The sequence below is a fragment of the Scyliorhinus canicula genome, chromosome 5 (assembly GCF_902713615.1).
Source record: "Scyliorhinus canicula chromosome 5, sScyCan1.1, whole genome shotgun sequence".
NCBI lineage: Eukaryota > Metazoa > Chordata > Chondrichthyes > Carcharhiniformes > Scyliorhinidae > Scyliorhinus > Scyliorhinus canicula.
Window position 1 is genome coordinate 172,827,326 of NC_052150.1, and position 18,860 is coordinate 172,846,185.

The window sequence follows — 18,860 nt, forward strand, 5'->3', positions numbered from 1 at the left end:
ACCCTCGCCCGCCGCCATACTCGAAACCCCCCATCCATACTCTCGGGGACAAACCGATGGTTGTCGCAGATTGGCACCCAAACCAACGCCCCCGTCTCCCCTACATGCCTCCTCCACTGGCCCCATATCCGCAGGGTAGTGCCATCATAAGTTGACACTCACATATTTTGTCCAAGTGTTGTTGAGCAGCAATGCAGATTTGTTCAACCTATCATTACACTTCATCATGTGGTACCTAGCCATTTAGGTCAGCAGGGTCCTAGGATTGATACCTGATCTTTGTTGTTAGTTGATTTCATCTGGCCCTAAGGTTGGTGTGCTGCAGTTATTGTGTGCTTGGGTGGGGAGGGGAATAATTTACGTTCCAGTTTCTGATTGCTAACTTCTGCTCCATGTTGCAAAGTGCATGTCTGTTAATATCGCTTGATCATCGAATTAGGATTGACTGTGGTGCGCCTATTGTAAAATATTCTGATATTTATTGTCCATGCTTATACATGAAGATAGCCACTTAGTTAAATTGCTTGCAAATGGATAATGCACACTGTTCCTCTGGAGGCACACTCCACTAATTTTAATTTAAACAACATAGGTGCACACGGGCAGAGCTGCAATTTAGAGCCAGTTGAGCAGCATAATACTAATGAAGTTTAATTATCCAAAAACTGTACAGCTACTAGAATACAGCTTCATGGTACTCGTTCAGCCTGAATTCACTTAGCTGTTAGTCCCTTGGCTTGCAGATATATCTAGAGTTGAATGGGAAGCATCAGCCCTTAGCAATGGGTCCAAATCAGATTATTCTATTCATGAACTTGGTTGCTGTTTAGTCTATAGTGCTTTCAAATACTGCAGGCCAGTTTGGCGTAGATATTTGATTCACCAAGTTCTGCCAGAGAGTTGATTTGGCTCTGAACTTCTACTAAGGAAATTCGGCATGTCCACATTAACCCTTACCAACTTTTACAGATGCACCATAGAAAGCATCCTATCGGGCTGCATCACAGCCTGGTATGGCAACTGCTCGTCCCAAGACTTCAAAAAACTTCAGAGAGTCGTGAATACCGCCCAGTCCATCACACGAACCTGCCTCCCATCCATTGACTCCATCTACACCTCCTGCTGCCTGGGGAAAGCGGGCAGCATAATCAAAGATCCCTCCCGCCGGCTTACTCACTCTTCTAACTTCTTCCATCGGACAGGAAATACAGAAGTCTGAGAACACGCACGAACAGACTCAAAAACAGCTTCTTCCCCACTGTCACCAGACTCCTAAATGACCCTCTTATGGACTGACCTCATTAACACTCCACCCTGTATGCTTCATCCGATGCCAGTGCTTATGTAGTTACATTGTATATCTTGTGTTGCCCTATTATGTATTTTCTTTTATTCCCTTTTCTTCCCATGTACTGAATGATCTGTTGAGCTGCTTGCAGAAAAATACTTTTCACTACCTCGGTACACGTGGCAATAAACAAATCCAATCCAATCTGGTTTTGCATATTGGAGTCACTTCCATTCCATTCTACCACCTCTTTTCTCCCATTCCCCCAAAGAAGGTTAGCCACTAGTTTGTCATGAGCCAAATGGGTTTGACCCCTTGGTCAGATGTGCAGCCAGTCTCAAGAATTTCAGCACAATGCTGATTTATAAATTCTCTCAAATCCAACTTTTAGGCAATGCTTTCCACCCACTATCACCTCGATATTGAGGCCGGCCATGGCGACTAACCTGCTGCTCCAGCTGAGGCAAATTAATTCATTATAATTAATGGATTCTCCTTTCGCTTTGACGGATGAGTGTTCAGCCAAAAAAGACCAGTTTACAGTATTGGTTGATGTCATCTTGTCATCATTTGCATAAGTGATTGCAAGTACTGCATATGAAGTCATTGTTGGAGGGATGAATGGAGGGGCTTTGAGCTGCAGTCTGTTCTCCTCGGATGTTGAAATGTGTGGTGACAATGATATTGCCATTTGAAATTTGTCCAGGGTTTCATTGAACATACATTGGATCCACCTTGCAACCTCTGAGGTTGGCTTTCAGATGTCTTTATATCCAAGTTTGGGACATCCTCTGATGTCGGTTCCTATTCTCGCCTGGCGGTAGAATACTGCTGTTGGTGTGTGGGTATCCTCCATGTAAACCACGTGATCAACCCATCGAAGCCGAGTTCTGATGAACATGCTTTCGATGCCAGGTATACAGCACTTTGCAAGGATCTTAGTGTTGGGGATATTGTGCTCCAACTTGATGTTGCAAAGAGATCTCAGATAGTGGTTGGAATGCTTCTAGTTGAGCTGTTGCAAGTTGCAGAGGTGGGGGAGGCGTCTCAGCTCCCACTGGTCTGCCATGTCCTGGATCGTGTGTTCTCATTCCAGGGGCAAACCCAACCTGCCTGCCCCACCGACCACCTATAACTCCTGCTGACTGCGGAGGCCTCTCGCATTGCAGCTGAAGGCCATTGCTAATTTGGAATTGACAATCATAGTGAAGTGAGCATTTCACACATCCCAAGTGGATCCCCATGAGTAGGTGTGCTATGTTGCATGTGGGGGTTACTGCCTCGCATCCCAATCAGACTGATGCCTGGACACTGCCTGAACACTGCGGGAGGCAATGCCACATATTCAGCGGCCAACATTCAAATAATGCGGGGGGGGGGGGGAAACTAGAAGGTCCCGGGGTGGAAGACCCCACTGGTTGTCGGTCTCACACCCTCTCTCAATTCCTTATAGATATCCCATGGTAAGGATGATATCTTGGACCCCGCTGAAGCTGTCCTAATGGTGCTGCTGGCAGGCCTGGTGGCCAGATGCCGGAGGAGGCGCCGGCAGCAGCGTCGAGGCTCGAGACGACGACCCATGTGCAGGCCCGGCCCCCCCCGGCTAGGCTCAAAGTATACCGGCGTCGCTGGTCTTTCCAACAGATGACGGACAGAGTGTCGCAGGAGGCTCCGCCTCAGCAAGGGGATGGTGCGACACCTGTACCATGTCCTCGCGGATGTGGAACCACGTGGAGGAGGAGAATACGTACTCCCAGTGGCAGTCAAGGTCACCGCAGCCCTGAACCTCGACGCCTCTGGATCATTCCAGGACTCGAGCAGGGACTTGTGTGACGTCTCACAAGGTCACGGATGCCCAGTCTGCCTGGGCAGTGGACTATATAAATGTTGACATGGACCAAGCCCAACAGGATGCCTGGGCAACTGGTTTCTCCGCCATTGATGTGAAGTGACTCGATGGTACCAGGGGATAATAGATGGCACGCATGTTGCCTTGCTCTCACCGGGCCACCTGGGAGTGCCCTAAATCAACAGGAAAGGGTTGTACTCCCTGAACATCTAGCTTGTGTGCGACCATCGCATGAAGATCATGCACGTGTGTGCATGCTTCCCAGGAGTCAGCATGGCAGCTACATCTGTGAGGTGGTTGGATATCCCCGGCCTCTTTGTGGATCACCAGCTGATGGCCAGTTGGCTCTGGGAGATGAGAGGTACCAGCTGAGGACCTGGCTAATGACGCCAGTACGGAGACCGGTGACCGAAGCGGAGACCTGATGAAACAGGACCACCAGAGTTGGCATTGAGTCTCCTTAAGATTCGGTTTTGACACCTCGACCGCTCTTGTGATGCACTGCAATATACCCCTCGCAGAAGGTTGCCTGCGTTGTGGCGATCTGCTGTGTCCTACATAATCTGGCATAGTAGTGGGCGACGTGCTGCAGGTGGAGGAATATGTGGCCACCTCGGATGAGCAAGCGCAGAATAGGAGAGACTGGAGGACAAGCCTGGGGAGGACCCGCAGGACCAGCGGCAGTGGCAAGGATCCGGCAGTCTGGAGGGCCAGGGAGGCCTTCGACCTCACCCGCTTCACTTCTATTTGAGAAGGATCAAGATCAAGCTCTTCCAAAGTATGGTACTGGGAAGTGACTCAATGGTATAATTGCACTCACTGGATTGTTGGATTGGAAAATTGCTGAGTTGTTCCAGCCATGCCTGTTTATTAAAAGCTGCTTGTCGTTTGCTGAGAGAATGGGACATAGGACTTAAGAGCAGGCCATTCGGGCATCCCAGCCTGCTCCACCATTTGTAAGGTCATGGGAGATTCAGTTGTGGTCCTAATTCCAACTTCCTGTCTACCTATCCCTTAACCCTTGTTTCCTTTTGTCTTTCAAAAATGTATCTAACTCGGCCTTGAATACTTTCCGTGACCAAGCTGCCACTGTTTTCTGGGGAAAAAAATTCCACGGACTAACGACACTGAGGGAAAGAAAGTTCTCTTAAAATACCTCTTATTTTTTAAATATATTTTTTATTGGATTTTAAAATTTCTACAAATATTGCAACAAAAAAAGTCACCAATGCAGGATACAGTCAACAATATAGAGCTAGATCACACCCATCACTACATAACACAAAATAAAATTCACAAGTACCCCAGCACTACAGGGAATTATATTTGTACCAATATAACGCAATCCAACCCCCATCCAGGCCCGGGACAGAACAGACATCAGTCATACGGCTACAAAATGATGAAGAGACGCTCGGCAGCAACAGGTCACCAAAGATATTCTCATACTCTGTCTCTCACATGGTCGTACCCAGGGCCCCCCCCCCCCAACCCACCCAGGGGATCGACACGATACCCAAAATTTAAGATATTCTATAAATACATTAAGGGGAAGAGGTTAACCAGGGAAGGTGTAAGGCCCATAGAGTCCAAGGGAGCAATCTGTGTGTGGAGCCGCAGGACATTGCTAGGGTGCTAAATGAATACTTCTGATCGGGCTTCACTCTGGAGAAGGAGGACGCTGGTACAGAATTTAGGAAAAGGATGTGAGGACCTTGAACAGGTTGACAAACAAAGTGAGGTAGTATTGGAGGCTTTGCCGGGCTTAAAAATAGACAAATCCCCAGACACAGATGAATTGTATCCGAGGCTGCTGTGGGGCTGGAAATTGCAGGGGATCTGCCACTAGTTTTTAATTCCTCTCTGGCTACGGGAGAAGTGCCAGCGGCTAATTTTGTTGGCTTTTCACGAAGGGAGGTAGAGATAAACCAGGGAATTGCAGAACGATGAGTCTCACGTCAGTGGTAATGAAACTATTGGAGAAAATTCTGAAGGAGAGAATTAATTTCACTTTGAAAGGCATGGGTTGATTAGGGATAGTCAGCATGGCTTTCTTAGAAGGCAGTCATGCCTAACAAATTTGATACAATTTCTGATCAAGTGACCAAGTGTGTGGATGAAGGAAGTGCACTCGATATCATTGATATGGATTTTAGCAAAGCCTTTGACAAGGTCCCACCATGGGAGACTGATGGGAGACTGATGGGAGACTGATGGGAGACTGATGGGAGACTGATGGGAGACTGATGGGAGACTGATGGGAGACTGATGGGAGACTGATGGGAGACTGATGGGAGACTGATGGGAGACTGATGGGAGACTGATGGGAGACTGATGGGAGACTGATGGGAGACTGATGGGAGACTGATGGGAGACTGATGGGAGACTGATTGAGAAGGTTGAGGCACATGGAATTGAAGGACAGTTGACCAGATGGATCCGAAACTGGCTTATAATAGGACACAAAGGGTGGTGTTCGAAGGCAGTTTGAATAACTGGAGAGCAGATGAATAAGTTCATAGATCATAGAATTTACAGTGCAGAAGGAGGCCGTTCGGCCCATCGAGTCTGCACCGACCCTTGGAAAGTGTACCCCACCCAAGCCCACACCCTATCCCCATAACCCATTAACCCCACCCAACGTTCTTTGACACTAAGGGCAATCTAGCATGGCCAATCCACCTAAACCGCACACCTTTGGATTGTGGGAGGAAACCAGAGCACCCGGAGGAAACCGATGCAGACACAGGGAGAACGTGCAGACTCCGCACAGACAGTGACCCAAGCCGGGTATCGAAGTTGCGACCCTGGAGCTGTGAAGCAAATGTGCTAACCACTATGCTACCCTGCTGCTCTAAGTTGTTAAGGCATACTGAACACTTGCCTTTATCAGTCGTGGCATAGAAAATACGAGCAAGGAAGTAATGTTGGAGCTGTACAGACTGTTCGTTAGGCCAGAGCTGGAGTACTGTGTGCAGTCTGGTCACCTCACTGGGAAGGAGTGCTAGAGGGGGTATAGAGGAGATTCACCAGGATTGTTGCCTGGGATGGAGCATTTAAGGGGAGACTGGATAGGCTTGAATTCTTTTCTTTAGCACAGAGAAGACTGAAGGGGGAATATAATTGGGGTGTATAAGATTATGACTGGTTTGAATAGGGTAGGAAGCAGCTGTCCCCCCTGGTTGAGGGGTCAATCACAAGGAGCATAGTTTTAGGGTGAGGAGCAGGAGATTCCGAGGAGATTTGAGAAAAGAAAATCTGGACTGCACTGCCTGGAAAGGCAGTAGAGGCTGGCAACCTTACAACCATTAAAAAGCACTTGGATGATCACTTGAAACACCATCACAATCAAGTGCTGGTAAGTAGGATCAGCACGCGATTAGGGTAGTTATTGTCGATGTAGACTTGATGGGTCGAAGGTTCTTTTCTGCGCTGAACGACTCTGACTCAATGACCTGCTCGGCTCTGCTCATCTTCCCTCTAACCAAGACGGGAAAGGGCGACATGGTGGTGCAGTGGTTAGCACTGCTGCCTCACGACACCGAGGATCTGGGTTCGATCCCAGCCCCGGTTCGCTGTCCGTGGAGTTTGCACATTCTCCTCGTGTCTGCGTGGGTCTCATCCCCACAATTCAAACATGTGCAGGGTAGGTGGATTGGCCATGCTAAATTGCTCCTTAATTGGAAAAGTTGAAAAAGTAAAATAAAAAAGATGGGGGAGACAACAAAGAACACAGCCCTCCGTTCACCATGAGGATTATCAGACGTTGTAAGACCTAATATATTTAAGATTGAAACTGCACAAATCCTGCATTCAACATTTGTCTGAACATGAACTTACTAAATCAGAATAACCAGCGATATCACACCCATATTGCAGTGAAACACCCATTTCACTGTAGGGAAAAGGACAACATCAAACCAATGACACTATCAACAGGGAGCCATGTCCACGATAATGACTGAGTTACAGGGTAATCCCCAGGATAAAGACTTCAAAGAAAGCAGAGGCCAAGTATAGAACAGGATTAACAAGCACTCCTCAGGATCTTTGAAGGATTCCAGCGATCGAATCATGATAAGTACGTACCAGTCAGGCAGGGAGGAAGGGGTCGAGCGAGGGAACCGTGGTTTACCAAAGAAGTGGAATCTCTTGTTAAGAGGAAGAAGGAGGCCTATGTGAAGATGAGGCGTGAAGTTTCAGTTGGGGCGCTTGATAGTTACAAGGAAGCGAGGAAGGATCTAAAGAGAGAGCTAAGACGAGCAAGGAGGGGACATGAGAAGTCTTTGGCAGGTAGGATCAAGGAAAACCCAAAAGCTTTCTATAGGTATGTCAGGAATAAAAAGACTGACTAGGGTAAGAGTAGGGCCAGTCAAGGACAGTGGTGGGAAGTTGTGTGTGGAGGCTGAGGAGATGAGTGAGATACTAAATGAATACTTTTCGTCAGTATTCACTCAGGAAAAAGATAATGTTGTGGAGGAGAATGCGGAGACCCAGGCTATTAGAATAGATGGCATTGAGGTGCGTAGGGAAGAAGTGTTGGCAATTCTGGACAAGGTGAAAATAGATAAGTCCCCGGGGCCTGATGGGATTTATCCTAGGATTCTCTGGGAAGCCAGGGAAGAGATTGCTGAGCCTTTGGCGTTGATTTTTATGTCATCATTGGCTACAGGAATAGTGCCAGAGGACTGGAGGATAGCAAATGTGGTCCCTTTGTTCAAGAAGGGGAGTAGAGATAACCCTGGCAACTATAGGCCAGTGAGCCTCACGTCTGTTGTGGGTAAAGTCTTGGAGAGGATTATAAAAGATACGATTTATAATCATCTAGATAGGAATAATATGATTAGGGATAGTCAGCATGGTTTTGTGAAGGGTAGGTCATGCCTCACAAACCTTATCGAGTTCTTTGAGAAGGTGACTGAACAGGTAGACGAGGGTAGAGCAGTTGATGTGGTATATATGGATTTCAGTAAAGCGTTTGATAAGGTTCCCCACGGTCGGCTATTGCAGAAAATACGGAGGCTGGGGATTGAGGGTGATTTAGAGATGTGGATCAGAAATTGGCTAGTTGAAAGAAGACAGAGAGTGGTAGTTGATGGGAAATGTTCAGAATGGAGTTCAGTTACGAGTGGCGTACCACAAGGATCTGTTCTGGGGCCGTTGCTGTTTTTCATTTTTATAAATGACCTAGAGGAGGGCGCAGAAGGTTGGGTGAGTAAATTTGCAGACGACACTAAAGTCGGTGGAGTTGTAGACAGTGTGGAAGGATGTTGCAGGTTACAGAGGGACATAGATAAGCTGCAGAGCTGGGCTGAGAGGTGGCAAATGGAGTTTAATGTGGAGAAGTGTGAGGTGATTCACTTTGGAAAGAATAACAGGAATGCGGAATATTTGGCTAATGGTAAAATTCTTGGTAGTGTGGATGAGCAGAGGGATCTCGGTGTCCATGTACATAGATCCCTGAAAGTTGCCACCCAGGTTGATAGGGTTGTGAAGAAGGCCTATGGTGTGTTGGCCTTTATTGGTAGAGGGATTGAGTTCCGGAGCCATGAGGTCATGTTGCAGCTGTACAAAACTCTGGTACGGCCGCAATTGGAGTATTGCGTACAGTTCTGGTCGCCTCATTATAGGAAGGACGTGGAAGCTTTGGAACGGTTGCTGAGGAGATTTACCAGGGTGTTGCCTGGTATGGAGGGAAAATCTTATGAGGAAAGGCTGATGGACTTGAGGTTGTTTTCGTTAGAGAGAAGAAGGTTAAGAGGTGACTTAATAGAGGCATACAAAATGATCAGAGGGTTAGATAGGGTGGACAGCGAGAGCCTTCTCCCGTGGATGGAGGTGGCTAGCACGAGGGGACATAGCCTTAAATTGAGGGGTAATAGATATAGGACAGAGGTCAGAGGTAGGTTTTTTACGCAAAGAGTGGTGAGGCCGTGGAATGCCCTACCTGCAACAGTAGTGAACTCGCCAACATTGAGGGCAGTTAAAAGTTTATTGGATAAGCATATGGATGATAATGGCATAGTGTATGTTAGATGGCCTTTAGTTTTTGACTTCCCATGTCGGTGCAACATCGTGGGCCGAAGGGCCTGTACTGCGCTGTATCGTTCTATGTTCTATGATCGAACCATGGCCAGCAGGGATGATACCGGTTCGGCCATCTCCAGCCCCTCACGATTCGCGTCGGCAACTTGGCAGGCCAAATCGACCCCAGGCCTTGAAAACAGGATATGTTGTGCTGCATTGAAGCTGATACATCCATCCTCCAAATCAAGAGCCCCAAAACATGGCATCCAATTCTCGAACTTACTAGGAAACTATTCCACCACCTCGCGCCAAGGACTGGTCTCAGTGGTTGATCTTGCTCTCTCGCTCCCTCTATCTCGCTACCTCCCTCGCTCGTACGCTCCCTCCCTCGCTCCCCCTCTCGCTCCCTCTTCCTAAATCTGTCAGGCTGGACGACAGGCCATGCAGCAGGATCCCACCAGTGCAGAAGTGGACCCTCGCCAGAGACAGTTCTCGCTCTTTTCCAAGAGCCACCTCGTGTACCCTACAACTTGTGGAATTGAGCCCTGATACCCTGTACCACAGTCGGGATTTTCAGCCAGAGCAATATCTTCATTGGCAGCCATCATTTATCGATGCACACAGCACTGTTAAGACATTGAGCATTGCTTAATGGCAACTATGGCACGGAAAGCAGGACCCCACCCCTGTCTACTCCAGTTAACACGAATAAACTAGATTTAAGCATTTTATCTCTGCTCTTTCATGTAGAGACACCAGTCAAGCACTTCTTGGGACATAGTACACCGGGAAGAAACATATGAAATGCACACCAGGGTGAAAAGATGGATTAAAAGATGAACAGAGCCAAAGCTCACGAAAACGCAGCCACTGCTGCACTCTCATCACATGATCTCTCTCTCTCTCTCTCTCTTCCCCCCCCACCCCCAAACACCTTTTTAAAGAAAAAAATGTCTACCCTAGTTCTCGTCTCCCCCACAAGAGGAAACATTCTTCCTGTACCCCCTCTATCAAATCACCTCAGGACCTCGTGTTTCAATAATATCACCACTCATTCATTCAATTTGTATAGGCCCAATCTGTTCAACATTTTTTATAAAATAAGCCCTTCATCCCAGGAAAGTCTAGTGAACCTTCTCTGACTGCTACTAATGCATTCTATCCTTTTTCAAATAAAAGAGACTAAATACTATAAATAATGCTGTAGATGTGGTCCCAAATAGGCCTTGTGCAGCTGCAGTAAAATGTCCTAACTTCCCCTTGCAATAAAGGCCAACATTTGACTTTTTAATTTCGCAATTATTTACTGTGTCTGCTTATCATCATATATCCAGTTCCTTCATTCATGTTGTTGATGGAGATTATGATGTGTGATGGACACACCCACCATTGGGAACATCCTTCCTGCATCTATCCTAACTAGTCCTGTGGATTTTGTAGATTTCTATGAGAGTCCCCTTATTCTCCTGAACTCCAGCGAATACAATCCTAACCGACTCATCTCTCCTCATACCTCAGTTTCGCTATCCCAGGGATTAGTCTGGTAAACCTTCTCTCGATGCCCTCTTAGAGCAAGAATATCCTTTGTCAGATAAGGAGACCAAAACTGCACGTGATATTCCAGGTGTGGCCTCACCAAGCCCCCCTCAATTGCAGCAAGATATCCCTACTTCTGCACTCTAATCCTCTCGCTATGAAGGCCAACATATCATTTGCCTTTTAAAAAATAAATTTAGAGTACCCGATTATTTTTTTTCAATTGAGGCAATTTAGCATGGCCAATTCACCTACCCTGCACATCTTTTTGGGCTTTGGGGGGTGAGACCCACACAGACACGGGGAGAATGTGCAAACTCCACACGGACAGTGACCCAGGGTCGGGATTGAACCTCCGGTCCTCCACACCATGAGGCAACGGTGCTAACCACCGTACCGCCCACCATTTTCCTTCTTTACCATAAGCTGTACCTGCATGCTTACCTTCAGTGGCTGGTGGACGAGGACACCCAGGTTTCGTTGCACATTCCCCCCTCCTAATTGATGGTAATTCAGATGATAGTCTGCCGTCTCGTTTTTGCTACCAAATTGAATAAGCTCTCATTTCTCCAAATTATACTGCATCTGCCCACTCACTCAACTTGTCCAAATCATACTGAAGGATCTCTATTTTATATATTTCTATCCGTAGTAATGGAAACTCACATTTCTCTATGATAGATGTTAGGTGAACTGGCCTACAGTTTCCAGATTTCTGTCTCCCACCTTTTTTTGCATAAATGTGTTGCATTTGCTATTTTCTAATTCCCTGGGGCCTTTCATTATTTTAGGAAATTTGGAAGAAGATAACCAATGCCTCAACTACTGTACAGCCATTTATTTTAAGTAAGAAGTCTTACAACACCAGATTAAAGTCCAACAAGTTTGTTTTGAACCACTAGCTTTCGGAGCACTGCTCCTTCCTCAGGTGAAGGAGCAGTGCTCCGAAAGCCAGTATTTGAAACAAACCTGTTGGACTTTAACCTGGTGTTGTAAGACTTCTTACTATGCTCACCCCAGTCCAACGCTGGCATCTCTACATAATTTATTTTAAGACAATAGGATGTAGGCCATCAGGTCCTGGGAACCTGTCATCCTTTAGGTCTAATAGTTTTCCCTGGTGATGGGGATTGTAAACTTCCCGCCTCACCTCAATTTCAAGTATTTTTAGTATGTTTTCCAAGTCTTTGTACAATGAAGATAGATACAAAATACCTTTCAACTCCTCTGCCATTTCCTTATTTTTCCATGAAGTTCCTGAGATAATTTTGCACAGAATGCACATAGATAGGGAGACAAGGGAGGAACGCCAAAAGTTGGCAGATGATATCTTGGATGTAGACCACAGCTACTTGGATGACTCAACCCCAGAGCTCCTGGCTTGTAAGAAGAAGCTGCAGATGCAGTTTGACCTGTTATCTACAGACAAGGCAGTGTGCCATTTGGGGCCCTCATGAGGGTTATGTATGAGCTTTTGGAGAAGGCCAGTCATCTCTTAGCTTGTCAGTTGAGGCGGCAGGTGGCCTCCCGAGAGATTATTCAGGTCAGACACTCGGGTGGCAGGCTGGTGTCAAAGTTAATGGGGCGTTACATTATTTCTTTACTTAATGTAGACACCAAGAACTTGGCCAAAGTGTTAGCATGTAACCATGACTTCAAGTTATTGGGGAAGCTCAGATAGGTTTTTTTAAAGGAAGGCAATTGTCATGTAACATGCAGTGATTGCTAAACGTGATGCTTTTCTCATGAGGGATCGGATCCAGGCGTAATTGTCACATTAGATGCCGAGAAGGCGTTTGATAGGGTAGAATGGGGGTATCTTGAACTAAGTGACTTGCTAGGCCATTCTGAAGAGGCATGAAATGAAAAAATGAAAATCGCTTATTGTCATGAGTAGGCTTCAATGAAGTTACTGTGAAAAGCCTCAAGTCCGGAGAGGTTGGTACGGGAGGCTGATGTGGAGATGCCAGCATTGGACTGGAGTGAGCACAGTAAGAAGTCTTACAACACCAGGTTAAAGTCCACCCACCAGGTACGCGGTACATACTCGTGCGACTCGGCCAATGTTGTCTACCTCATACGCTGCAGGAAGGGATGTCCCAATGTGTGGTACATTGGCGAGACCATGCAGACGCTGCGACAACGAATGAACGGATATCGCGTGACAATCACAGGCAGGAATGTTCCCTTCCAGTCGGGGAACACTTCAGCAGTCAAGGGCATTCAGCCTCTGATCTCCGGGTAAGCATTCTCCAAGGCGGCCTTCAGGACACGCGACAACGCAGAATCATTGAGCAGAAACTTATAGCCAAGTTCCGCACACATGAGTGCGGCCTCAACCGGGACCTGGGATTCATATTGCATTACATTCATCCCCCACCATCTGGCCTGAGCTTGCGAAATCCTACCAACTGTCCTGGCTTGAGACAATTCACACCTCTTTAACCTGGGGTTACACCTATCTCTGGATCTGTAAAGATTTAATTACCTGCAAATCCTCGCATTCTAAGCATTGTCTGGCATCTTTGAATTTGTCTATATATATATATATATATATATATGTTTCTGGAACATACCTCTTCATTCACCTGAGGAAGGCGCAGTGCTCTGAAAGCTAGTGTTTGAAATAAACCTGTTGGACTTTAACCTGGTGCTGTAAGACTTCTAACTATTCTGAAGAGCAGTTAAGAGTCAACCACATTGTTGTGGATCTGGAGTCTCATGTAGGCCCGCCTGGGTAAACATGGCGGATCCCCTTCATTCGTGAACCAGAAATTCAATGATAGTTGTCAAGGTCACCATTGTCTTGTTTTTATGTTGCAGGATGACTGACACCATTGCTGAAAACTAAATTTATTACTGACACATTTTCAGAACATTAACAAGGCAATTGCGGCCTGTTGCAATCTCCCCTTGCATGTGCATCTAACCACCAGGTGGCTCCTTGAAGTATAGTGTACCATATTGTATCTAATACTGGAGTCCACTACCACAATCACACTATTATCATGACAACCATTACTGAGACTAGCTTGGTTTACTAGTCCAATGGCATTATCACTATCACCATCACTACCTAAGTAGTGCTCCAGCTCTGTTTTGATCCAAGCTAATGGCGTTTTACTTGGTGAAATAAGAATATAGTGGGAAATTGAATTCTTGATTGATTGCAAGAGATGAAGCTGGGATCGCATTTAAAGTAGCATTTTATATGTTTGTGAAACTGTTGGGGGAGGGTTGGAAAGAAGGAAGAATGAACTTCAATCACAGGTGCAACCTCTTCAGATTTTGCATCATGTAATTTGGTAATTTTGGTACTTTTATCTTGACAACTTTATTGTTTTTTGTTCAGTGCACAGCTGGCAGGACTTCTGTGTGAAGAAGAAGGTTCGGAAGCTGATAACGTTAAATACTGTGGCTATTGTAAATACCATTTTGGCAAGTTGGTAAGTTCTATGAGTTTTTCATAAGTAATGGCAAGAATTTTGTAAAGAAAAATCCAGAGTAACAACCCTTTGTGATTGAATTGATTTTCTGCAAACAAGCTGGGGGAAATGTTCTACCATATAACCTTGCTTGCTACTCTATGGTAGTACACACTTTATATCGTTCTGACCTCACCATTTCACTTATGCTGTACAGGGTATTTTGCGCGCACACACACATATATTATATATATATATATATCTAATATGTATATTTCGTAGAAAGGGATGTGGACTGCCTGTTACTCTGAAGGTAATTAACAAATGTAAAAAATCTTGAACACTTAATTGGTAATGAAATAATGTTAAAACTAGAGTATTTTCTGAGTTTAAAAATTTGGTTTTGATCCACTTCAGTGAGTGGAGATAAGAAATTAGTAGAAAAAAGATAAATGGCAGCACTAAATGCAATACAATTTATAATTAGTACTATTTTCCTACATAGATTATATTGAATATCTGGCAACGTAAAAGCATCCATGCCTTTGCTACTCATGGCCAGCCTCTCCTACATTCTATCGCGCCAGCACAGTAGCACAAGTGGCTAGCACTGTGGCGTCACAGTGGCTTCACAGCTCCAGGGTCCCAGGTTCGATTCCCCGCCGGGTCACTGCCTGAGTGGAGTCTGCACGTTCTCCCCGGGTCTGCGTGGGTTTCCTCCGGGTTCTCCGGTTTCCTCCCACAGTCCACAGATGTGCAGGTTAGGTGGATTGGCCATGATAAATTGCCCTTTGTGTCCAAAAAGGTTGGGAAGGGTTATTGGGTTATGGGGATAGGGTGAAAATGAGGGCTTAAGTAGGTCGGTGCAGACTTTATGGGACGAATGGCCTCCTACTGCACTATGTTCTGCAGACTTGAAGTGATCTAAAATTATACTGCCCATGTCCTGACACACCAACTCCTATTCACCCATCACTGCTGTGCATGCTTACCTATATTAGCCCCTAGCTAAACAACAGTCCGATTTTAAAGTTCTCATCCATGTTTTCAAACCCTTTCATCGCCTCACACCTCCCTCTCTCTGTCGTCTTCTCCAGCCCTAGATATTGGCCTCGAGCATCCTTGATTTTCTATCAATGACATGTCTTTAGTTGCTGGAATCCGAACTTCTGCAAGTTCCTTACTTCTCTCTCTCTATCCCTATTTGCCCTCCTTTGAGACATTCCTTAAAACGTATAATTTTGAGCAAACCTATGATTATCTATCTTAAAATCTCCGTACTTAAAATCTCCATACTTGGCTGAGTATCAGAATTTGTTTGATAGGTTGCTGTGATGCATATTGGGACATTCGTTTCATTAAAGGTGCTACATAAATAGAAGATTAACAAAAAAAGAAAGACTTTGGGAATTTTAAATCAAGCCTTCAAACAAAGAGTTAGCATGAATTGCCTTTGTTCACAGCCTGTTAAGAATGTTTTAATTGTATTTAAACTATAAAACTGCTCCTGTCTGGAGTAGGCAGTCTGTGTCTCACAGCCTATAGGAGAATAGGTATTACTAAGGTTTTGTATGCAAAAGTTTGATACTTTGTTTCCATCACAGTCTCTTGCATAAACGATCAAATGCTGAGCTTGGTCTGGCTCCTCTGGGAGGTGGTAGTTTTTGCTTTTGCCACTAGATTAGTAATCCAGAGACCCAGGGGAAAATCTAAGGACCTGGGTTCAAATCTCATCATAGCAGGTGGTGAAATTAGAATTCAATAAAAACCTGGAATTAAAAGTCTAATTTTGATCATGAAACCATTGTTGGTTGTTTTACAAATCCATCTGGGTCACTAATTCCTTTAGGGAAGGAAATCTGCCGTCTTTACCTAATCTGGCCTACTTGTAACTCCAGATCCACAATAATGTGGTTAACTTGCAAATGCACTCTGGGGAGATAGGGATGGGCAATAAATGCTGGCCAGCCACCAGTGCCCACAGATTTAAAAAATAATAATTCCATTTCCTGCCTCGCTGTCAATGCAGCCAGTTCTGGAGGTGGTGCTTCCGAGATACTTCCAGACATATCTGGAGTACTGTATTGGTCACCTTATTTAACGATGGATGTAAATGTGTTAGAAGCAGTTCAGACAATAGGGCGGCACGGTGGCGCAGTGGTTAGCACTGCTGCCTACGGCGTTGAGGACTCTGGTTCAATCCCGGCCCCAGGCCACTATCCTTGTAGAGTTTGCACATTCTCCCCGTGTCTGTGTGGGTTTTGCCCCCACAACCCAAAGATGTGTAGGTTAGGTGGATTGGCCATGCTAAATTGTCCTTTCTTTGGAAAAAAAATTAATGGGTACTCCAAAAGTTTAAAAAAAAGAGGCAGTATGGCGAAGGTTTACCAGACTAATACCTGGAATGCGCATTTGTCTTATGAGTAAAGGTTAGGATTATATCCGTGGTAGTTTAGAAGAGTAAGAGGTATGGTAGCATGGTAGTGCAGTGGTTAGCACTGCTGCCTCACTGCTCACTGAGCGCGCGGGTTAGATCTCGCCCTCTGGTCACTGTCCGTGCGGAGTTTGCACATTCTCCCTGTGATTGCGTGGATCTTGTCCCACAATCCAAAGAGGTGCAGGGTAGGTGAATTGGCCATGCCAAACTGCCCCTTAATTGGAAAAAAAAGAATTTGATACTTTAAATTTATTTTTAAAAAAGTAAGAGGCGACTTGATTGAAATATATAAGATGCTGATGTATTGACAAGGTGGATGTGGGCAGGATGTTTCCTCGTGTAGGAGAATGTAGAGCTAGGGGTCACGCCTTATAAACAATGAGGTGAATTTTTTCCCCAGATGGTCAAGTCTTTGGAACTATTTTCCTGAAAAGGCAGTGGAAACAGAGTCTTTGAATATGTTGAAGGCTGAGGCAGGGGTGTCTCCTGTCCCCCCCTACTTTTTGCGCTGGCAATTGAACCCCTGGCTAAGGCGTTGAGGGAGTCGGGGGATTGGAGGGGGCTGGTCCGGGATGGGGAGGAGCACCGAGTGTCACTCGACGCGGACGACCTTTTGTTGTATATGGCGGACCCGGTGGGGGGAATGCCGGTGGTGATGGGGATTCTCTGGGAATTTGGGGATTTCTCAGGGTATAAGCTTAACTTTGGGAAAAGCGAGCTGTTTGCGGTACACCCGGGGGACCAGGAGGGCTGGATTGGGAGGCTCCCACTGAAAAGGGCGGAGAGGAGCTTCAGGTACTTGGGGGTTCAGGTGGCCAGGAGCTGGGGGCCTTGCATAAGCTTAACCTCACAAGGCTGGTGGAGCAAATGGAGGAGGCGTTTAAGAGGTGGGACATGCTGCCACTGTCTCTGACGGGTAGGGTGCAGTTAGTCAAGATGACGGTGCTCCCGAGGTTTCTGTTCCTGTTCCAGTGCCTCCCCATCCTTAACCCGAAGGCCTTTTTTAGGCGGCTTAACAGGAGCATTACGGGGTTTGTGTGGGCACACGGGACTCCAAGGGTGAGACGGGTGTTCTTGGAGCGGGGGGGGCTGGCGTTGCCCAACCTCTGTGGGTATTATTGGGCTGCCAATGCAGAGATGGTGCGAAAGTGGTTATTGGATGGGGAGGGGGCGACATGGAAGAGGATGGAGATGGCATCCTGTGTGGGCACGTGCCTGGAAGCGCTGGTAACGGCGCTGTTGCCGCTCCCTCCAACGAGGTATACCACGAGCCCGATGGTGGCAGCTACCCTCAAGATTTGGGGGCAATGGAGACGGCACAGGGGGAAGGTGGGGGCCTCGATGGGGTCCCCGATACGGGGGAACTACCAGTTTGTTCCAGGGAGAATTGATGGCGGGTTCCTGAGTTGGCACAGGGCAGGTGGCAGGAGGCTGAGGGACCTGTTCATAGACGGCAAGTTCGCGAGCCTGGGTGAGCTGGAAGGGAAGTGTGGGCTCCCCCCGGGGAACACCTTTAGGTACATGCAAGTAAGGGCGTTTGTCAGGCGGCAGGTGGCGGGGTTCCCTCTGCTGCCGCTGCGTGGGGTTCAGGACAGGGTGCTCTCGGGGGTGTGGTTTGGAGAGGGGAGGATCTCGGCAGCGTACCAGGTGATGCAGGAGGTAGACGAGGCCTCGGTGGAGGAGCTGAAAGGTAAATGGGAGGAGGAGCTGGGTGAGGAGATTGAGGAGGGGAAGTGGGCGGATGCCCTGGAAAGGATGAACTCCTCCTCTTGTGCAAGGCTTAGCCTCAAACAGTTTAAGGTACTGCATAGGGCTCATATGACTGGGACAAGGATGAGCCGGTTTTTTGGGAGCGAGGACAGGTGTATTAGGTGCTCTGGGGGCCCAGCAAACCATGTCCACATGTTCTGGGCATGCCCAGCGTGGGGGAATTTTGGAAGGGTGTAGCAGGGTGGTATCGAGGGTGGTAGGATCCAGGGTCAATCCAGGCAGGGGACTCGCAATATTTGGGGTTGCAGTGGAGCTGGGAGTGCAGGAGGCGAAAGAGGCCGGTGTTCTGGCCTTTGCGTCCCTAGTAGCCCGGCGGAAGATTCTTCTTCAGTGGAAGGATGCGAGGCCCCCAAGCGTGGAGGCCTGGGTCAATGATATGGCAGGGTTTATTAAACTGGAGAGGGTGAAATTTGCCCTAAGGGGGTCCGTGCAGGGGTTTTTCAGGAGATGGCAACCATTCCTAGATCTCCTGGCAGAACGGTAAAATCAAAAGGTCAGCAGCAACCCGGGGGGAGGTTGTCTCTTTGG

The 18,860-nt window shown here is 46.9% G+C and overlaps 1 protein-coding gene across 11 annotated transcripts in view; it reads left to right on the forward strand.

Moving 5' to 3' along the window:
• Nucleotides 1-18,860, forward strand: part of mllt10 (MLLT10 histone lysine methyltransferase DOT1L cofactor) — a 447,863-nt gene that overhangs the window by 136,314 nt on the left and 292,689 nt on the right. For 9 of the 11 annotated variants that reach the window (XM_038798090.1, XM_038798088.1, XM_038798094.1 and 6 more), the window contains one exon: nucleotides 14,053-14,146. The exons of the other annotated variants lie outside the window; for them this stretch is intronic. In XM_038798090.1, coding sequence (XP_038654018.1) covers nucleotides 14,053-14,146 — 94 coding nt within the window. The remainder of the gene's footprint in view (nucleotides 1-14,052; nucleotides 14,147-18,860) is intronic. 11 annotated transcript variants of the gene reach the window in all.